The sequence below is a fragment of the Diadema antillarum genome, unplaced genomic scaffold (assembly GCF_040938485.1).
Source record: "Diadema antillarum isolate AM-2024a unplaced genomic scaffold, OU_Dant_1.0 seq00001244_RagTag, whole genome shotgun sequence".
Classification (NCBI taxonomy): domain Eukaryota; kingdom Metazoa; phylum Echinodermata; class Echinoidea; order Diadematoida; family Diadematidae; genus Diadema; species Diadema antillarum.
Genome location: NW_027272031.1, coordinates 702,875 through 716,170, shown reverse-complemented (window position 1 = coordinate 716,170; position 13,296 = coordinate 702,875). Strand labels below are relative to the sequence as shown.

Genomic DNA, 13,296 nt, shown 5'->3' with positions numbered 1-13,296 from the left:
AAAGGGACACACTCACACACCAGTATACAGGGCTGCATCTTTTACACTCCTCTTTCTTTGATCTCACTCTTTGTTACTGTCTCATCAATCAAAGCATCTTTTTCATCTACATTGCTACCAGTATACACAGATATAACACTTCTAGCTGCAGCTTTACATGTCATGCAAATTATGCTCAAGTGCATTTCAGAGAACCATTTTTATGACATCAGCCAAATATCATGTTATTGTTGCTGAAAGTTGATGTTTACTGTTGCTGGTCTCTCAACCCCAGGAGCATCGGCTGTACTGTGGTTGAAATGCTGACCACCAAGCCTCCGTGGGCGGACTACGAGGCCATGGCAGCCATCTTCAAGATCGCCACCCAGGAGACGGACCCCGTACTTCCACCAAACGTCTCCGAGGCCGCCCGCAACTTTCTCAAGCTCTGCTTCAGTAAAAAGATACCGGAGCGGCCGGCAGCGGCCGAACTCTTACGGCACGACTTTGTAAGGACTGCTCCCATGGATTAGCAGGGTCGGGAGTTGTGTCAACTCCCGGACCGCGGACTTCATTTTTCTTGAAGCATTTCCAAATACTTGCAACAAAGATGGCATGGATCTTGGTGTGTGGCAGTTAAAGTCCACCGAAAAACAGCTGGGAAAAACCCTGTTTGTGTGTGTGTGTGTTTAATGTTCCAAGAACGCTTCGTGTCCAAGTGGAAAGTGCGATGACTGGAGTGATGAGCTCCACTCATTCAGCGGAGGACTGGTAGTGGACTGCAATCTCTGTGTCACCCAAGGCCAACCATTCCACTCTATGGTACTAGAAAAGACTTGTTAGCCATAGGCTGCACCAAACACACGCAGATGGCTGCCACTGTGCAGGTGTGCGTATGTGTGTGTGTGTGTAAATTGCAACGACTTTGTCCAGCATTGGCGAGAAAACATCCACGAATTCATCGATAATCAACTCAAGCAAGCACGTGGAGGAGTTATTTTCCTGCATTGGCTTTGCTAGTTTCGACACCACTATTTCAGCACCTATGTTGTTGTGTAATATTTAAGTATCTCTAATTTATACCAATTTCAACTACAGTAGGGTGCATGTATTGTGTTGTGTAATCATTGAATTTGTAACTACTTCAGACCCTGTAGATATGTCAAGATGAAACATGTACTGACATTAATAATGCTCGCTGTGATGGCATACACCCAGGAGAAGACACGAGACATTGAATGGGCTTAGAATGTAGATTTGAGACCATTATAAGGTAGCCATGAATGCCCTGCTCCTTCCAGCTCCACAATGCTTGGTTCCTTCTCCACCCCCCCCCCCCCTTCTTTGGCCAGCCAAGCATCCGGTGTTTCAACCCCTAGTCCTTCACCTCGCAGTAAGAGACAGTGGGAGAGTGTAAGACAGGAACAGGAAGTCAGAGGTCGTGACCTTGACTCCAGACACCCCTCCTTATCTCATGAGACCTTCTAAGAGATTCCAAAGAGAATAAATCAAATCTGTCGAAAATTGCAATGCAAGACTGCACAATTGTTGCGCTGCTTTAAAGATTGTAACCTCTGTCCCGGCTCTTTGTGCAGAAAATTCACATCATTTGAGTTTGCTTGGTCAAACATGGGCTTATATCCATGGTGGACCTTGATGTCTGGTCGAAACCATTTCTCTGTGTATGGATCCCTCTACAGCAAAAGACTTCACTTACAATCAGGATGGATAATTTGTCCTCCTCATATGATGCATTGGGATCGACATTGGAATCCTTTACAATATTGCTTAGATATGAGATTATGCCTCAGAACCCCAAATGCTCTGCTCCAGTGTTTTAGGAGAATTGTATGCACATATAATGGAAATGAGTTCTAAGTCTATATATTCACGTGTCTTCTCCCCAACCTAGGATCAAATTGTCAGAGTAAGACTGAAACTAAAGAGAAAGTGATTGAAAGCGAGGGAGGAATATGAAGTTTGTGTATCCTTACATGTTGATGCTGCATTTCTTTGACAGCTTACTGTGGACCAGAAAAGGCGACTAGAATGCGACGTATATGAAGACGATATGTGCAAACAAAATATGATTAATGTTGCTGTTGTGAGAGGGCTCATGTGTGGAATGATTACATCTGACTTTGTACCATTGCTGTGTTTGGCGCTTGGTAGACATTGTCTACAAATTATGTAAGATGACAGATCATCAAGTAACAAAACGCAATAAGAGCATTTTGATGCAGGTTGTCCATGGGGCTTTAACAGCCCTGTTCTTTACAACATTTTTCTTTCTTTGTTTGTTGTTGTGTTCTTAATGTTTGAAATGGCGAACATAATTGAGTGCTTATCGGAGAAAATTGCATCCGCCCTCGTTTACACGCTGAGTGGCACCATTTTAGAACCGTTACACACAGCAAGATTAGTCGTATACATGCTCACAAAGTATTTCCTAGTTCAGAGGTAAATGCTCTGAAAATACAAAGGCTTCTTTGTCTATGCCTTCATAGCATTTTTTTCCCCAATCAACTGTGATAAGCACATGGAATGAAGTATGTGCAAAGATACAGGCTTATATTTGCGTATCAATGTGTGTGTCCTTACAGCCATGTCTTGTACACTTTTGTTTTGTATCTGTGTATGTATATAAATGTGTATGTGTATAAAGTATTGTACTATACATTTATATAGGTATGAAGAACAGATCATATATGCACACTCTTAGCGGAAGATTAGGGGTAAGTGTCAAACATGCAATGTTACCAAGACCTGATATTCCGCATGTTTACTCGTAGGCGTCAGTATTGTTATATCTTATGTAAATCTCTATATCAAGTCACAAAGTGAATTGTTTTTGTTGTCTCAAAGTGTATTTAACAGACTTTCTTTCAAGTCCAGAGGTTGTCGGTCCAGATTTCTCACACAGTAAAGTGCCTGATCACACCAGTACCTTGAATGTAAATGAGAAATACGATTATTGTCTAGATTGTTTCTGTTTCATCTTTCAGAAGTTCCCAGTTGCCTTTCGTGTCCAATTCACACCGACTGCATCTCTCTGTCATCACATTATTTGTGTCCACTCACCCATTGTACAATCCTCGGGTCATCGGTCAAAACTGAAATTCCGTTGCGCTGTAGAAACAGGTCTCAATGCTGTATGTATGTTGCCCTTTGCCTCTCCTCGTCTCGATATACAGGATGATATGATATTATATAATATGATACGATAACCATTATATTGCCCCTGGAGAACATCGCAAAATACTGTATACATGGAATATTTCACAAGGTTTTAATTTTCGCGAATTTCGCGAGTCAGGTGCTATTCGCGAAATTAAAGACACGCGGAAATATTGACTCTGATCCCGATGTAGATGTGACGTATGCGTGTACATTTCTCTGTTCAGTACAGGACTCCACGATCGCGAATTTAACCACTCGCGAAATCGTCGGGAATTCCCGATTCGCGAAAATTTAGACTCGCGAAATATATGGTGTATACAGTATTGCCCTGCCACAGACCATGCTTGGACATGCCTATACCTCATGCCACATGTGCCTGGCTCAGGTACCGCAATCGGGGCAGGGCATTATCATACCTATCTCTCTCTCTCTCGACATTCTAGTCTAGTGTAAAGTTTCTCTGTTATGCTGCATCCTTCTTCACTAATCTCCTCCTTTCTCTCGATTTTTACCCATTTTCCACAGCACAGTGTAGACATATTCTATATCCGCCTATGGAGCCCTACTCTGACTATTGTATTTATTGCTTTAGATGAAATAGGTGGTCTTATTAAAATGCTAATCATGTATCAGTTTAAAGTTTAAATCATTGATGAGATTGTAGTGAGAATGGTGTGAATAAAGTCCCTGTGGTTGACAATCTATCATGGCTGAGAGGAGATATCATGACTAGTTCCTTTTTGGACCATTTGCAATAATGAAAGTGATCTTTTAATGGTACCCGAGGACCCTTACCACATCGCATCACTATACACTGTCAGATCTAAAAAGCATACCTCCTTATGCCTTTCTCTTTTACCCGTTGAGGACGAGTCCCGAGTATACTCGGGCAGGTGTCTGTGGGAAATGCATGTTGTTGCAAAATTACTCTGTCCTCAATGGGTTAATATGTCCTTGAACAAGACAGTGTGTCCGTAATGCTGCACTCTGTGGCGGAGTGTGAAGGAGTCCCTGATGTCTACAACATTTTGTCAGGTTGTCAATGCAGGCACCAAAAGGGGAGGGACTGCTGGTGGGGGTGGGATGGATGGAGTGGTCCATTTTAGTGCATCATCGATAGTTTGATCCATCGACATGGTAGAAACAAGGTTTGCAAACCGTTCACAGATACGATGTGAAGCCACGAAGAAAGAACTCTCAGTAGTACCAATATCACTGTTATACCACCTACTGTCCAACCTCAGACATCTGGCCATGTTGAGAGTGGCAGCCATCCAGATAAAATGATATTGCTCAATACCCAAACCCAAGTTGTTGTTGGGTTATGCACAAAGTATTGCCAGTCTACTATTTCTAAGAAGATTTGCATGGCAGTTGCGTGGTTAAACTCTAATGATAATGAAAGGAAATTACTGGTAAATATGAAAAGAATTCAACATTTATATCCCAACTTTCTTATTGCCTAGTATTTGCAAGATTTTGTTGTTTTTTATTGTGTTTTTTGTGTGTGTTTTTTTTTTTGCATGAGACAATCTCATGCCATTTCTTGTTTGAAAAATAGATAGGTCTGGAAAAGTGATGGTCAGATAAATGAGGTTGGACTGTAGTGATGTCTACAAACTGTTTTCTCTCAGAGATCCCTCTCTCCTCCCCGCCTGTTCTCAGTCATTCCGTCATCAGCTGTCATGGAAATGGACCGGCGATCACTCTAGTCTTTGTTTCGTTGTCTCATCCATGTTGCCGTTATATCACTCAATGAATACTTTCTTTGATCAGTGCCTGGTTACAAAATGTGAATCAATCACTCTGGTGTACTCACCTTTTGGGTGATCACCTTTCCTTTAATTTTGCAATTTCCACTACATAAATCTAATTTTTACCCTGTTTTCCCTACACAAATTTGAAAGTGTCAATAGAAATTGCTTTAAAGTCCTTGGGGGCATTTCATGAAGCGTTTTGGTCAGATATTTTTCTGACAAACTGTTACAAGCTACTGAAATCCTTGCATCTGATTGGCTGAGAGCAAATTTGTCCGACAACCTTGTCGGACAAAATGCTTCATGAAATGCCCCCCCAGGTAGGGTGTGGAGAGGAGGTTAGCCCGATTGAATTTATCTTCATTCGCAGCCTATGGGGATACATTAAAAAACAACTATTCCTAGCTAATGGCTGCTAGAATAGAATTGCCCTTTTGCAAATATGTGCATCAAAGTGTACGCTCGTCAGTAACATTTAATTTCAGTTGAGATTCTTTGGCTGCATGTGTACTTTTACACAGAGATCAGTGATAATAAAGCTGTACACAGTTTGTTATGGGGATTCCTGAATATATCTAAGTTTGGCCAGCCCTCTCATTGCATGGTAACCCTACACTACCAGGTCTGTAGTGGGATGATGCACAACACTGTCCTTATTCTCGGCTGTGTTCATAAAACTTCACTTGATGTTTAATGTTTTCTGTTAGTTAATGCAACACAAAGATTAGCTGACTTTTCATAGTTTAACTGCGAAGCTGATTTTGTTAAGAAAATTGAGCCATGAATTTCTTCGATTTCTCAGACATCAAGCCTATGTAAAAGACCAGACAGAAGTCAGCATAGATGATGGGTAATGCGGTAACTTACCGGATAGTAATGTTGCACATAAGACAATATAGAAGTATTTGTTACCAATTCACTGTTATTGTGACTTACTTCTGGAAGTATACCTGTGTACGAGGTAATAGCTGTGCCTCTTCTTGAACGTTGTGGATGATATTCCCACTCAGTACATGCCTTTAAGAGTCCAGGTTGTTTATGTTTTGTTTTTATGTTGTTTTTGTTATCACCTGAGATATACTGTATGTTCCATTTAAGTTTAAAAACCTCTTAGCTCTTGGATGTATAAGTGAAGCGTCAATGAGGGGTCAGTACTCATGAAAAGACAGTGCAAAACCTGGCAAGTTAGGGGAACAGCGAGCGAAAGAAATGACAGGGAACATTACACGAATGACGGTGACAATGCCAGATATGACGTACAAATGGGTGTTGTATTGCAGAAGTACCAAGAGAACAGCCCATGTACAGATCTGTGAAGTATTTCCCTGTAGGTATACCACATGAGAATAGACACATTCTTGTCCCAATGATAGCTGTCTCTCTCTATGGAAGTAGTAGAAGTGTCATGTAATATAAACAAAGATTTACAAACTCTGCGTGGAAAAGATGAGTTATTGTGTGTAGGCTGATCAGAATGTATTTGAGTGTCTGTTTTCTCCTGATAGAACTCACATTAACCTAAAAAACACTGTTTTCAACATAGAAATTTCTCTGTGTTTAATACTTGTGTGTTGAGTTTATCATGCAACTTTTATCTTTCTTTTGAACAGTGGCAGAGTAATAGAGCCAGTTGGTATTGTTCCTTACAAACGTTAAGATTTTTTAGCTGCTTGTTGCAGTGAGTCCAGTTCATATTCGTTCTCTATATTCTCTTGATTTTTTTTGCTCTCTTCGACATCTTTTGCTGAGATTTTGATTCTTGTCACACCACATTCTTTGTTCTGTATCCTTGAAGCGATCTGAAAAGTCCCACATATATTTAGATGATAAGTTAACCAACACCTTATCTGTCAAATCTAAGATCCTTCTTCTTGACAAGCTGGCCACAGTGAAAGTATATAGACTATGTACAGTCAAGTTAAGAGATCTCATATATAGTTTTGATACTGTGCTATTTAAAGGGAAACTGTCCAGGCGTGTCATACCAGGTGATTGCACAATTCCCACACATCCTGGATCTACAGGAGAGCAAAAATCACCACGGAATGTATACATTTTTTTTTTTTGCAGACTTTAAAGGCCATTGAACTACCAGCATAGATATAAGTATGTGGGACAAGGGCCTGGAATGTCTAATTCTTCAAGAAACTGTAATCAGGGATGAAAAAGAATATATTAAGATAGATAAGAAAGAAGGGGAGGGGGGACCAACAACAACCAAATGCCAGAAATTGGCTTGAAGCAGGTTTCTTGTGAAACACTGTGTATCTGATGTCAACTCATCTGTTTGTATGATGAGAAGAAACTACTTTGATGATCAGTGACTCTCAAAAACTGTACTGGGGACTGTAAGGCATGTATCATTTTGCTGCAATACAGCCAAGACAATAAGTAAGTTTCATTAAATATCATGGATATGATGGGCCACCGCCATACATATCATGATGTCTGCATCCAAGCTAACATAAAAAATGATGTAACAGTATCCCTAAGGGAGGATTGGAAAAACATTTTCAATGGATGAATGTCACCTACCCTCAATTAAGTGATATAAGGCTGGTCATCCAGTCACCAATATCCTGATGAGAAAGAAGAATCGATGTGGCAGTTTATCTTATGAATGCCATGCTGTTTTTAGGATACTAGGTCAATTTCAGAACTCTGCTGTGTCAGGTTTTTCTGGTTGTATTGGTTGGTTTTTTGTTACATGTGTAGGTTTCCTTTCATCAGTGTACCAGGAACTATCACAAACCTGTGTCCTTTCACACTGAAGATTTGGGGATTTCCAGAGCATTTTAGAATCTTGCATGGTCATGACTGACATGTTTCATAGTGTACAAAAACAGCGAGAAGATAGCTGGTTTGCCTTCAAATTCTATGAGAAGCAATAATTCTGCATTGTGACTAATTCTATGTTGAATAGTGTGGAGACATGGGTCTCCATATGAAACTGTATCTTTGTTCTTTGTCTGCAAAATTAGAGAGTACATCAAAACAAGCCCATTGATTCGTCACCTAGATATTCAGTGATGGCACAGTGAAGGAATATTTTGCTCAACCCCAAATTGTCATTAAAAAAATCTCTGTGCTGTAATTACACTGTATGCCTCCAAGGGATTAATCCTTTCACATTGGTGTCTCCTTGTACATTCATCCAGCTAAAATAATCACATGAAATATACAAGCTGCATCAGTATTCATTGTGAATGTGGTATATAAGTACATCTTTTGAATGCTTACTCCCTATACATAGTGTTACATTAAGAACTCCCACTGCAAATGATTTTAGTTAGTATATACTAGCAGAAAGAATGCTTACATTGAATAATTGTACCTTCTTTTTTTTTTCCTTTGACAAAGTCCGTCAAGAAAGTCTTGCAAGAAGTGGTTGCAGAAAACAAAGTTCATTTTAATGTAGGTTGTATATGGTTATATATAAATATATATTTACTTATATGGGTGTGTACATAGTTCTGCTATTTTCTCTATGTAAATTATAATGGGCATATATTGATTTATCAATTACCAGTTTCACTAGGATGAATATGTGTGGTAAGGAAAGTGTCCGACGGAAAAGATTACAGCCGTAAACTTTGCACAATTTCAGAGACATGGAAGGCGGCTCTTGGGAGAATTTACAACATTCTTGCAGAAGACCAGTTATTTTTCATCCAAATTATGGCTGTGGAAAGACACATACTTTATGCTCAATGGCCGAGTGGCATTGAATACTTATACTAACCATGTGATGTCACATGGTCCTGTGTAATGAAGTTTTTATACCAAATGTGTACAAATTGAAATTAAAAATGCCAAAATGAAAGATCGAGTTTGCAGCTGCCTGATTTGTGCATGCTGATTGATTCTTACTATGATGTGATGCTGATTGACTCTTGCTATGATGTGACATCAATACACTGCAGTTTTTGGCAGGACATAATACAGAAATATATAGAAGAGAGAGTAAGAGAGAGTATGCAGAGAGAGAGAGAAAGATATGAGAGAAATATATAGAAGAGAGGGTAAGAGAGAGTATGCAGAGAGAGAGAGAGAGAGGAAGATATGAGAGAAATATATAGAAGAGAGAGAGAGTATGCAGAGAGAGAGGGAAAGATATGAGAGACATATATAGAAGAGAGAGTAAGAGAGAGTATGCAGAGAGAGAGAAAGATACGAGAGAAATATATAGAAGAGAGAGTATGCAGAGAGAGAGAGAAAGATATGAGAGAAATATATAGAAGAGAGAGAGTATGCAGAGAGAGAGAAAGATATGAGAGAAATATATAGAAGAGAGAGAGAGAGTATGCAGAGAGAGAGAGAGAAAGAAAGATATGAGAGAAATATATAGAAGAGAGAGAGAGAGAAAAAAAGATATGAGTACATGCACATGTGTGTGTATGTCTATACAAGATATCTCTTTTTCTGTCTATTAATACACAATAACCTTGCATGAGTTTACATCTCATAAGTCTATTCATCAAAAAAGGCCTGATTTTTTTTCTTGCATTTATTGACTTTCATTACATTGTTGACTTACACGCAAGTTAAACTTTTTCATGCAAGTCAACATATTTTCTCTGGTCCTATGTGTGTTCGCGAGGTTTACCATCTATATCCTCGTACATCGTTGTTTCTGCAATAACTTTTGACTCAAGTATTGTCCAGAGTTTTATGCCCAACCCACAGTACCAGAATTTATATCGTTGTTTCATTTATTCAAGTATGACGTGCATCTAAAAATTAGATTCGTATGAAACACAAGTTCTACATTTTGAAAATGAATGGTGCTCGCAGCTGTACAGTACATGGCCAAAAATGATACAAAAAAGCACAGTAATTAAGACATATGAAAAAAAAAGTTTGGTTTGATGAGTTGGAATTTGAGATATGAAAACAAAGGCTAGACTCATGATGATGTTTCTTTCTCATCCTGTGACTTTGAGCAGATAATGTACAATAATATATTTTGCGAGGATTTTGCAAATTTTCTATCAGGTGCTATTCACGTATTCAAAAACATGCGAAAATATCAACTCTGATCCTGACATGAATGTGACTTGCACACATCATTTCTCTGTTCAGTACTGTTTTTTGCAATCACAAATTTAACCTTTCATGATTTTTTTTTTGTTAAATATATGGTGTATACAGTACATCTGTTGTTATTAAAGGAAATAAATGTTGTGGGAAGCAAATTCATTGGCCTAAAATGATAAGGGCGTTAAGGTGCCTTGAGCACTATGGCTCATGCGGCAACTTAACGCCCTGTCATTCTCACCCAACGAATTAGTATTGGCAGATGGTCTGGAAGAGAGCCTAGCTCTTTGCAGGCTTTGTGAACCCCTCTTTGCAGGCTTTGTGAACCTTCATCACAATAGTCGAACATCAACTTCCTGATACAATGTCTTTGAAATCCCAGACTCTCTGGTTTTCGACGTTGATTATCATACAAGTGTATCTTAGTCTGGGTGCCAGGGGCTGAACCTTGTTTTACCATCCACTCAATGTTTTTTGGTAGTTTTATCCTACAGTATTTTGAGTGTGCTGAATATGAATCTGGATGAGGCAAGTCATGTATCCATGAGGGTTTTCAGATACTCAAAATGGCAGTCAAAATGGCCACCAAAACCTGAAATTCCTATTCATTTTCTTATAAATGGTATTCAAAATTGGACAAAAAATGAGGTTCTATGCTAGTCTATGAGAATTATAGTCAATTTTTAACAGAAATGGAAACACTTTAGTGTAAAATCTGCAACATGTTTCTGTTGGGAAGTAAATCATGTGAAATTGTAGGAGTTTTAATTGAGTTTGAAATCACTATTTTTTTCTTGTCTTCTCGATGTGAACATGTTCAGATGATAGAGAAATCCAGATAGGAGATGGCTAGATAATCAGGGTTGGACTGTACACAGTTTGTTAAAACCACATACAAGCTGTACAGTGTACAGTCCAACCCAAGTTGTACAGCCATAGCAGGACTGGGATCCATCTGGATATATGTGATACTGCCGGATCATCAAGATATGCACAAGCTCGATACTTCTTAACGAAGCAAGTTGTGTCATTTTTGAAACTTTACTATGGGACCAAAGTGGTAGACTAAATTTCATCCTCCCATTACAGTCAGCTCATTTTCCGCATTTCCTACAATACAAACAAACAAACAAAAACACAAACAAACAAACAAACAATCAACCAAATAAACAAATAATCAAACAAATAAACAAACCAATAAACCCAAACAACAAATACACACATCTCAGACCATTTTTTTTTCTTTCAAAAGTGTTTGCAAGTGTTCTTTCTTTTTTATTTGCACCAGACAATGGTAGAAGGGAAAGAGATAAACATATTAGTGTGACAGTGTGGATGTCTGTCACACACTACATTTCACAAGAGGATGATGAGTTTGATCATGTCAATGGAACTGACGAATGTCTTGGGCGGGTCATTTTTCACTGGAGTCAAAATCGGATTTCCACTCTTGCAGCTGCTGAGGGAGCGGTGAAAGCGTGCCACAAACTGGAAAAATGGAGAATGCCACCTTCCCTCCGGCTCCAAAACCGCCAGCGCTTGCCTCCATTTCCTTCTTTTTGAGCAACAGGGTGTATTTGGGCAAAAGTTGTAAGATTTATGTTTTATACTTATAGATTTCAACCGATGCCTTTTAGCTTCCATGATTAGTCACTACTTGAGTAAATAGATTACACTCTACAATCTGTCATCAACTCAGGCACTTTACTTCAGTTGTACATCAGATACAATGAGAAGACAAAAAAAAATAAAAAATGTGTAAATCACAAAAATCACCTCTTCAATGGGTTAAAATACTTGATCTTTAGATGCCATAATGGAATCACACTGCTCTGCTGGGGAGACAACCACAGCTACATTAACAGAACTCAAAATTATCTTCCATTCACTAATTTTTATCCACAAACTGACTCTGATATCACTTTAAACAGCTGTGTGACATCACATTGGGCGTGAATGCCCTCTGTTTTAAAGACTCAATCAAATATTTCACCAAGCAAGGGACTTTTTGTTTACAGCAGTCAAATCAAGATTAGGAGGACATACTTAAAAGATGGCAAAAGACATAACATAAATACACACTTACTCTTACCTGTTTGTACACAATTGGTCCAAATTAATATTCACACATACAAGTGTCAAGTTTTAGTCTCTCCTCTAAAATCACTCCTGAGCATTGTGCACATAGGAGGAGAAATTTATCAAAGCCAATGAACAGGAGCCAAGACTCTAGCTTTACATTATTACTGCCCTAAAAAGTGGTTAAATCCACACAATCTTTTTTGATTGATCACTTGTCAAAGAGAATTGATGCTCACTAACGGGGCAGACCACCTCCCATCTTGTTGGATTGTGACAACATGCTTCACTCTAATACCTCTACAAGAATAATGCCATTCAGAGCTGTTCTCATTTTTACCTGCAGTAATATCAGAAAGTTTAAATATTTATATACCTGCTGAAGATTCAGACCTATTTCTTAGTGATACTGAAAGTTAAATCTCTATGGAAACAATGACGAACAAGTATGCTTTACATTATCCTGAGTGAGTTTTTTTGTTTGAAAAGAACATTTTGTTCTAAAGAGCAAAAAATCATGGACAAAATGAATGAATTCAATATCTTAACTTCACACTGTATTCTGTTCCAACACTCTCCCATATTCCACATTGAACACTAGTCACTACAAAGTCTGAGATAGGCTAGTCATTTGTTGGTAAGACGAGGCGAGATCTTTCAATCCTGAAAACTTTGCTACCTGCTGGACTTACAGATATCTGGTGGTTGTTTGGATTATGTGCAGTTACAAGATGTGAGAAAATATATTATCACATGTCCTTCGTGTTCACATCACATTGTGTAATTTCTCCTACACGAGAGTGGATGGTTTATGTACATAAGGAATAAAGAGATCTCCTAGGAAAATGATACTAGGATGGAAAAGAAGACAATTTTCATTTTCTATTTTTCTTTTCGCATCGGATAGAGAGTCTTGATCATCTTATGATCCAGAAACAGTTTGAGGTAGACTGTTGTCGAAGGAACATATAATACTTTGTTGCTTCGACATCAATCTCACATCGTGGGACTACGCACAACACAATATGTATACAATGCCATTTTAGTTTGACGTGGGGGAAAAAAAAGTGAACTTCAAAAGACAAAACAAACAAAAATATCATAACATATTCAATATTACATGATAGTATCTGATGATTTGTTAGATTCACTTTCTAAGTACATGTTGAGCAGGTTCAGTATTGTAACCATCCCGAGAAAACACTCATTATCTGCCACGGTAATATATGATTTGAGATCATCTTCCAAACACTATAACTGGTAT

The 13,296-nt window shown here is 38.6% G+C and overlaps 1 protein-coding gene across 1 annotated transcript in view; it reads left to right on the top strand.

The window, feature by feature from the left end:
• Positions 1-2,909, top strand: part of LOC139745246 (mitogen-activated protein kinase kinase kinase 3-like) — a 92,052-nt gene extending 89,143 nt beyond the window's left edge. Inside the window, exon 17 of the mRNA XM_071655650.1 lies at positions 275-2,909. Within this exon, the coding sequence (XP_071511751.1) occupies positions 275-512 (238 nt within the window). The 3' untranslated portion in view covers positions 513-2,909. The remainder of the gene's footprint in view (positions 1-274) is intronic.
• The last annotated feature ends 10,387 nt before the right edge of the window (positions 2,910-13,296 follow it).